This window comes from Tachysurus vachellii, chromosome 13 (assembly GCF_030014155.1).
Source record: "Tachysurus vachellii isolate PV-2020 chromosome 13, HZAU_Pvac_v1, whole genome shotgun sequence".
Taxonomy (NCBI): domain Eukaryota; kingdom Metazoa; phylum Chordata; class Actinopteri; order Siluriformes; family Bagridae; genus Tachysurus; species Tachysurus vachellii.
In genome coordinates this window covers 13,801,252-13,810,000 of record NC_083472.1, presented here as the reverse complement: position 1 = coordinate 13,810,000, position 8,749 = coordinate 13,801,252, and the positions used below count along the sequence as shown (strand labels likewise).

General features: G+C 34.1%; 1 protein-coding gene across 1 annotated transcript in view; it reads left to right on the top strand.

Annotated features, from left to right (window-relative positions):
- Nucleotides 1–8,527, top strand: part of itk (IL2 inducible T cell kinase) — a 9,739-nt gene extending 1,212 nt beyond the window's left edge. The window contains exons 4-17 of the mRNA XM_060885464.1: nt 31–156; nt 262–299; nt 423–574; nt 2,760–2,825; nt 3,009–3,063; nt 3,556–3,635; nt 3,761–3,903; nt 4,196–4,270; nt 4,498–4,666; nt 5,170–5,386; nt 5,472–5,536; nt 5,634–5,749; nt 6,312–6,469; nt 8,197–8,527. Of these exons, the coding sequence (XP_060741447.1) occupies nt 31–156; nt 262–299; nt 423–574; nt 2,760–2,825; nt 3,009–3,063; nt 3,556–3,635; nt 3,761–3,903; nt 4,196–4,270; nt 4,498–4,666; nt 5,170–5,386; nt 5,472–5,536; nt 5,634–5,749; nt 6,312–6,469; nt 8,197–8,262 (1,526 nt within the window). The 3' untranslated portion in view covers nt 8,263–8,527. The remainder of the gene's footprint in view (nt 1–30; nt 157–261; nt 300–422; nt 575–2,759; nt 2,826–3,008; nt 3,064–3,555; nt 3,636–3,760; nt 3,904–4,195; nt 4,271–4,497; nt 4,667–5,169; nt 5,387–5,471; nt 5,537–5,633; nt 5,750–6,311; nt 6,470–8,196) is intronic.
- The last annotated feature ends 222 nt before the right edge of the window (nt 8,528–8,749 follow it).

Sequence of the window (8,749 nt, the reverse complement as noted above, 5' to 3'; positions counted from 1 at the left end):
AATATTTTATTTATCTTGTCTTGTACTAAGAGACAAGAGGCAACAACCTTGCTTTGAACTATCATCCTGATTTCTGGGTTGAGGGAAGATGGAGGTGTTGTAACAGGACAGATAAGTCGGCACCTGGGTGCAGTGACTATTATCCAAGTGGAAGTGGTAAAATAAAACAGCTGCTATGAAAATCATACTGTATTTGAACAATAAGCTTATGCTCATAAGAAATATTGCTTATTTTAAATCATGGATATTTTCTCAACACAGCATCCAAAAAGCCCTTGCCTCCAACACCAGATCCAGAGGTAAATGTAATATGTAATTCTATCACTCTGAGATGTTTACTGTTTGAGATCAATGAAAGTAGCTGTGATTACTACCCTACTTAGATATCCTGAATTATTTCTGTGCTTTTTGTTTTCCCACAGCGGCGGTTCTCTAGCCCAGAACCACGGATTGTTGTGGCTCTGAAGAACTTTATCCCTCAAGAAAACACAGACATTCCACTGCACAAAGATGAGGAGTACACTGTAATAGATTGTTCTGAAACCAACTGGTGGACCGTCAAAGATAAAAATGGGTAAATGCAGTACCTAATTTCTCTATCACGTCTTTGTGTTGGGGTGTGAACTTTTTCTTTTCAAAACTATAGATTTCTTAGCTGGAAAAAGTTTACATGCCCATCACTAGTGGCACAATTATTAATTATAAAAATCTCGATTTGCATCGTTATGCTCCAGTTTTCTAGACTCCAACATCCAGAATATCCACAAGAACCTATAGCTGTTTAAGGAAACACTACTGTTTTATCAAATTCTAGTCTGTGGACAGTGTAATGTATCAGTAATATTTCTATCCAATTAAAGAGCAAAGAAAGGCAAAAACAAAATAGATGTATTCAGTTTGGTTATTTTTCTTGCATAAACCTGGAAGATTATTGTTAAACAGCTGCATGTTTAGACGTGTAGCTCTAGGCTGGGTGGCATTATCAGAATTTGGATCTAGTAAAAAGGTTTGTTGAATTATTGCCTCTTTCCTGGCAATATCTGTAGGAATTTTGAATTATATGTTGTAAAATATGCTGTTAAACCTGTTAATATTGAGATTGCAATTTTTGTTATCAGTTCATCGTCATTACTGTCATTATTCTTTAAATGTCATTCTTTAGTCTACAGTGCCAAAAAAAATGACACCACTGATGTTCTTGCCTATGTTGTTTTATTATGGCCTTCAGTATTGTTGGTCTGTTGTATGATATCACAGGCAGATATTAGGGCTCTCCTGATCAGCTGTAAAAAAAAAAAAAAAAAAAGAAAGAATTGATCATTCTTATTATAATAATTAAATGTAATAAGCTCATTTTTTCAATTTACATTTACATTTACATTTACAGCATTTGGCAGACGCCCTTATCCAGAGCGATGTACATAAGTGCTTAAATCTCTAGCATTGAATACATTAATGCTGGCTCACTAAGTTACATACTTAAGATACCATGAGTTTAAAACATTTGTTCAAAGTTACAGTGAAAAAGTGTCAAAGATGTTTTTTTTTTTTTAATTAATATAGAAATTAATATATTAGCACTTCAAGCATTTTTTCACCTTTGAAATCTTTCCTAATCAAAAAGTGTAGCCTTTATTCACCAAGATGCAGCAGTATGTCTAGTGGTATTCTGTAGGCTGGTAAAAAATTTTTATGTGTGTGGATCCTAAACCAGGACCTGCATAAAAAAAGGCTGAGAAGCACAGAATTTCTACATAGAGTTTCGTCAGAGTATTTCTCTGTATGTCTGTGTTAGGCAATGGACAGGATCCTTTGAAATCGGCAGTTGCAATTTTGTAGTTCATTCGCTTATTTGACTTCCTTACAATAAACTCTAAAACATTAGAACTTATTTGCTGACTACAGCAAGAAAATTTACGTTTTGTCTTTAAAGGAATATTGCAGTGCTTTTCACCGAATCTCTATCTTCATCTGTAGCATATGTGTGATTATCACAAACCAGAAGTTTATATAAAAACCCCAAACTATTACACTTTAACAATGATATTAGACAAGCATTTGAAAATGTTTTATAAAAGCTGATCTTATTGCTCTTTATCCAACTTTAAAACACGGTTAAACACAAATTTATTTAAGCCACTTTCTTAAAGGTTTTGTGCCATTCTTGTATGATCTCATTGATGAAAATTCATTAATCAAAGACTGTTATCCAGATTTAGAGCTTACGTTTACAAATACTATTCTCTCTTCAGTATTCTATTGTCTACCAGAGTTTAATGAAGATTTTAGGTTGAAAAGGTGTTGGAAAATGACTTTAAAGAAAGTCAAAGGTTAGAATTTTTGTAGAGGTCAAAGCCATCAAGTTTTACAGTATACTTAGTGATAATACCATGTCGGTAGTATCTTTACATTTAACTAGACTTCTATATGAATCCGTAATCAAATCAGCACTTGGAAATCGCCTCATTCGTCAATTAGGTGAAAATGAGAAATGATACGAGAAGCTATTCATTCCCGGTGGGTTTCGGTGTTATGGAAGTAAAAGTCTACAAGACAAATCAATACGTCTTTTAATGTGGTTGTGCTAAACCACCAATGCACAGATGTCATATTGTATTCTAACACTTATTTATAAAAGCTAGCTTTGGGTCAACACAATGAATACAACTGATTTATATCTCTTGAGCCAGATTCCACTGTGTGCACAAAATCATCCTCTCATTTCCTTTTTTTAAATATTTTTCTCAATTTTCTCACAGAAATGTTGGAACTGTGCCTTGCATTTATATCAAAGAGAAACCTTCAAACAACATTGAGCACTTTAAGTAAGAATTACCTATTTAATATTTACTAAAAATTACCTATTTAATATTTACTATTTACTAAATATACAGAAATATTAACGATTAAATATTTCAGCACAGTTTGTTTTCTTTCTTGGCTTATACATATACGTATGTCATAGAAAACACTTATTGATTATTGGTTTGTCTTTGTTTCTTTTATAGATGGTACAACAAAGATATAACCCGGACAGAAGCTGAAGAATTGTTAATTGCAGTGGTAAATACACAAAAATTAAATGAAAATATTAGGTTCTTATTTCACACGAACAACCAAATAAAAGTAAAAGATGCATCTGAATACTTTGTTCACAGGCTTCAGTTGGTAATTGGGTAATTTTTTCACAAGCGAGACAAGGTTTCTTTCTGGCTTTCTGCAAGCCTGCAATATTTGCAGGTGCAGTGTGTGCATGTATGGTTCAAACAAAGATCCAAAACCTTTAAACCAGTGTGGCTGTGAGGTTTCCTGTTACAGCTGTATCACATGTTAAAGTAAAGACTAAAGTGAATGTGAAGACAGAAAATGTTATATTTGCAGTTACAGTTTTAATATCTGTACTGTACTGTATTCTAACTAACTGATAATGAGCTATCAACACTAACAGTAGCATAATAAACATATAACTGCACCCAGGAGATAAAGGCCATGTGTTTAAGGCCACGAAAAAGCAAAATGTAATCTATGACAGATATTTGTATTTTATGTTATTAGGATAAGGAGGGTGCATTCATGGTGCGTGACTCCCGGCATGCAGGAGTTTACACAGTGTCTGTATTTACTAAAGCCCCTGGGTAAGCCACATCATCACAGTCTCTACATTTAATGTATTATACTTTCCGCAACATGATAGTTTTCTCAGACTCCTTTCGAATCATTGTGATCCTTCATATTTTTTGTTAATGTCGCATTTCTGCAGGTCAAATGGGGAAAAGTATCCAAGGGTCAAGCATTATAAGATCAGAGAGACCGAAGATGAAGAGCCCAAGTATTACTTGGCGGAAAAATATTTATTCAGCACCATCCCAGAGCTCATTCATTATCACCAACACAATGCTGCAGGTGAGCTGCAAATATCCTGTTCTAGCTTGTCAGGACATGCTGGTAAACATTATCTAATAAACTCTGCTTTTAAATGGTAGCTCTCTCTGTGGCATCTTGGTCAGTCATAGAATTACAAGATTACATTTAGTAATAATAATCCGATTTGAATCACATAAAATCCTAGTATAACTTTTATTTATGTTCAGAAATGTTTATGAAGTGTTCAGATGCTGTTTAATTGCGTCTTGTGCAAACCAAAGACAGCTCCAGAATATAAATGTGTGTTGTAATGTGCTTGTCACGGTGGTAGGCTTAATAACACGACTGAGGCACTGTGTCTCCCGAAGCCAAGACAATTTTCCCAGGATTGAGGAGCTTGCATCAGGTAGTGATTCCTAATTTGTAAATTAATATAACTTCTTTAAATTCTCAATTCTTAGTAAATTTTTCTTTAGTCAATAAAGAAATGCTTTAGTCAATAATACTGTAAATGCTTTAAAGACTAATCTAATAGGGTATGTCTATTTAAAAATACAGTCTATTATCATTTGTTTTGTGTGTGTGTGTGTGTGTGTGTGTGTGTGTGTGTCTGTCTGTCTGTCTGTCTTCCAGAGAAATGGGAGTTGGACATGGAAGACTTGACTCTCGGGGCTGAGCTAGGCAGTGGTCAGTTTGGTCTGGTGTTGGAGGGTTTGTGGCGTGGTGAGAAAGTAGCTGTAAAGACAATTCGTGAAGAGGCCATGTCTGAAGAGGAGTTTAAAGAGGAGGCAAAGGTTATGATGTAAGTGATGATTTCGTCATTCACACCAACAGTTTCCATAATACATAATGCATAATAAATGTTAAACTGATTTGTCAAAATAATAGTAAGAAAACAGTAGTAGTTGTTTTCCAGCATCAAGAACAAATACAGTAGTTCTGTATAAAAAAAGTGAGAAATTAAAGCTTTGAAAAATAAATAAATAAAAAAATAAATATAAGACAAAAAACCCAAATAAATATAAAATCCTCTCTTTTTTTAATCTTTTTTTTTGCCAAGATAAACTGATAGTAAAACATAAAGGTTTTGTTCTTAAATGCCTCTTTTCACTTCAGTCACTTGTTATTTATTTTAATTTTGACATCTCTTTTTTATATATGTTCACCAAACACAAGAAGCCTTGCTATGTTGATGACCATTTTATTTTTCAGTTTAATTCTAAAACTTTTAAAAGTGATTGCAATATTTCATGCTGTTCCATGTGACTGTTGTATCTGATTCTGTTCACGACTTCTGTACCACAGGAAAGTGTCCCACCCGAAGCTGGTGAAGCTGTACGGTGTGTGCACCCATCAGAAACCCATGTACCTGGTGTTTGAGTTTCTGGAGAATGGCTGCCTCACAGAATTCCTGCGCTCCAGAAAAGGTTGTGTTTCACAGGAAACTTTGCTGAGCATGTGTATAGATGTGAGCGAAGCAATGGCTTACCTGGAGAGCTCGAATTTCATTCACAGAGACCTGGTAAATATTTGTATCCAACAATTGCCATTCAGAAGTAATTCTGTAATCATGAAATTTAAATTTGTTCCAAAACGTGGTTTTACAGGCTGCAAGAAACTGTCTGGTTTCAGGAGACCTTGTGGTGAAAGTCTCCGATTTTGGAATGACCAGGTGTGCAAAGATTTATTAGTATATTTATACTTAAACAGCTGGTATGCATATTTTTTTTATCACATCCTTGTATCCTTGGTGTTGCCTCATCTTACAGGTTCGTTCTGGATGACCAGTACACCAGCTACACCAGCAAATTCCCTGTAAAATGGTCATCTCCAGAAGTGATCAGATATAACAAGTTCAGCAGCAAATCAGATGTGTGGTCATTTGGTGAGAGCAAAATGTTTACAACTTTTCATCTGGGGGAAAAAAGACATTGTAGATTTTTAACATTTTTATATTTTCTTTCATCTAATTGTTTAAAAGTATATATACTTATAAGTGTGTATACTATAATTAAAAAAAAATAGTTAGATGATGTGGTTGATATTACAAAATGTTAATTAAACAAAAATGTTCTCATAGTGGTTAACACCCAGCTCCATGGTTGGGCACTCAATTCCCATCTCCATCTGTGAGCAAGGAGTTTGCATTTTCTCTCTGTGTCTCAGGGGTTTTCTCTGGGCACTTCCTCCGCCAATTCCAAGACATGCATCATAGGCATTGATTGGCATCTCTAAATTGTCACTGGTGTGTAGTTGTGCCCTTTGATGGATTGGAAACCTTTTGCCTGGAGACAAGTGGTACAGAAAATGGATGGATGGATGGATGGATGGATGGATGGATGGATGGATGGATGGATGGATGGATGGATGGATGGATGGATGTTTTTAAGCCCATACATTGTTGTCTTAAATTTGAGAGTTGTGCTTTGGTATATTCTCTGGCTCAGGTGTGTTAATGTGGGAGGTGTACAGCGAAGGCCGACTGCCCTACGAGTGCCGAAGTAATGCAGAAGTTGTGGAATCCTTAAACGCAGGACTAAGGTTATTAAAACCCAAACTCTGTCCAGAACCTATTTACCAGCTAATGCAGTGGTGCTGGAAGGAGGTATGTAAACAAATTTCAGTTACGTATTCTATAGACACAATCAGTAAATATTTTTCCTTAGAATGCTATGTTTATGTGAAATCAGATACAAGTTGTATTCAGACATAGGGATCTAACTAGGAGTGAGTTACATAGCAAACAAATCATATCACAATACTTACATATAAAATACAATAAACAATATGGAACACAATATTCAGATTTGCGAACCAAGTGTTACTATTACTGAATGTCTCCAAAAATAAATTATTTAACATGAAAGACAAAAACAAACATTTGTTACATATGTAGATTTTACTATAACAACACATTTGTTTAGCATTGTAATTAAATAAATAAATCAATAAATCAATAAATAAAAAAAACTGACTGAATCAATAAATAAAAAAACTGACGTCTTAGCAAGTCAAACCCTGTTGAATATAGACAGTGTATTTAATATTTCACATTATACCACAAAAAGGTCTTAATTAAATAACAGGAAGTGTTTTTATGGATTTTCCACCACATTAAATTGTAACTATAACCAGACATTGTTTTGTATTGTACTGATGCAGTGTTGCTTAGTCATTTCCTATAACAGCATACCCAGTCTGATTTTATTCCTTGCTTATTAGATGGTAATAAGACAATTCTTATAAAGAGTATAGACTAAAGAAAAAAGTTAGCTGACTGCATCCAATTTAAAAACACTAATGCTTGCCTACAAAGCCAATAACAGACAGGTACCTTCTTACCTCAAAGCTCTTATCACACCCTGCACTGCACTATGCTCCCTCAGAGCCTCTAGCTCTGCTTAACTAATCTCACCATCTCTCATGGTACAAGGAAGACATGCATTATGACCCTTTTTCATTCTGCCACTTAGGTGATGGAATGAACTTCTCCTAAATGTCAGAACAGCTAAGTCAGTGGCAGTCTTCAAATGTCGTATAAAGACTTAAATTTGTACCTGTTTTATTAAAAATACTTACTATATTGCCTCCCAACAGAGTTTTAGGCTGATGGTATTCTTAGTGTGTGACCTAGTGAACCAGAATAAATGTATTCACTGATAGAGACTTCAAAAGGAGGTCACTCTGAATAAAGGCACCTGCCAAATGCCGTAAATGTAAGTCAGATTTCAATGGCAGATCACAGACTCACAGAATCTTCAATCAAGCATCAAATTTTAATCCATGCTGGACCAGAGTCTGAAGTATTCTGCTACACCCTTAAATCAGCACTGAACCATCACAAACAGAGGCTGAATTAATCGCAACACTCCTAAATTTAGCACCTTAATCTGCAATAACCAGCTCATTAAAAAGTTAGGTTTCAATTTGAAAAGATTTACAATTCTCTTTAAACAACTTCCAGAATTTCTGATGAATAACCCCTTAATGTGAATCGCAGTGACAGCAATGCAAGTGGCATCCTCTAAGTTTTAAATGTTTGCTAGCTAACGCAAGTGTAAAAATTGTATTGGGAGAAGTAGCATAACCATGGATTTTGCACATTTTATTATACACTTACAGTATACTGTTAACCTTTTATTCTGACAAGAACAGTGTTTGACAGTGACTGACAGTGACTGACAGTGTTTGCATTTTTAAAAAAAAAAAAAAAAAAAAAATATATATATATATATATATATATATATATATATATATATATATATATATATATATATATATATATATATATATAAAATTTATTTATTTATTTTATTTATTTATTTTTAACAGAAACCTGAAGACCGGCCCTCCTTTGTCCTGCTCCTTCATGAGCTGGCTTCTCCTGCTGACTTCTGATTTATGGCTATCAGTGCTTCTTATGAAAATATAATGTACAGTCCAGAAGATTTTATTTATTTATGTATATATTTATATAAATATTTGCAATTAATATCTATGATTTTTTTGTACAGCCTATGTGAACGAATAACCTGAGATTACTTCATGTTTTTTTTGTACAATCATATGTCCTGTACTCAGTTTCTCCTTTAGGGGGAACAATTAGTAAGCATCTATTTCCGGTGTGTGAGCCACTGGTGCACAAATATACTCATTAACTGCATGTTTCCATCTGTCTGTATTTGTCATTAGTTAACAACAAATTGTATTAAGTCCATACAAGTGTGCTATCAGTTTAGTGAATAATCACTTTTACACATGATGAAATGAAAAAAAAATCCTAAAAAGCAAATAACTTATGTTCTTTTTAATAGGTTTATGTAAATATGTGGTCGTGTGGCCATATCAGAAGTGGACATGCATGACTAATAGTTGTTCATGCTTT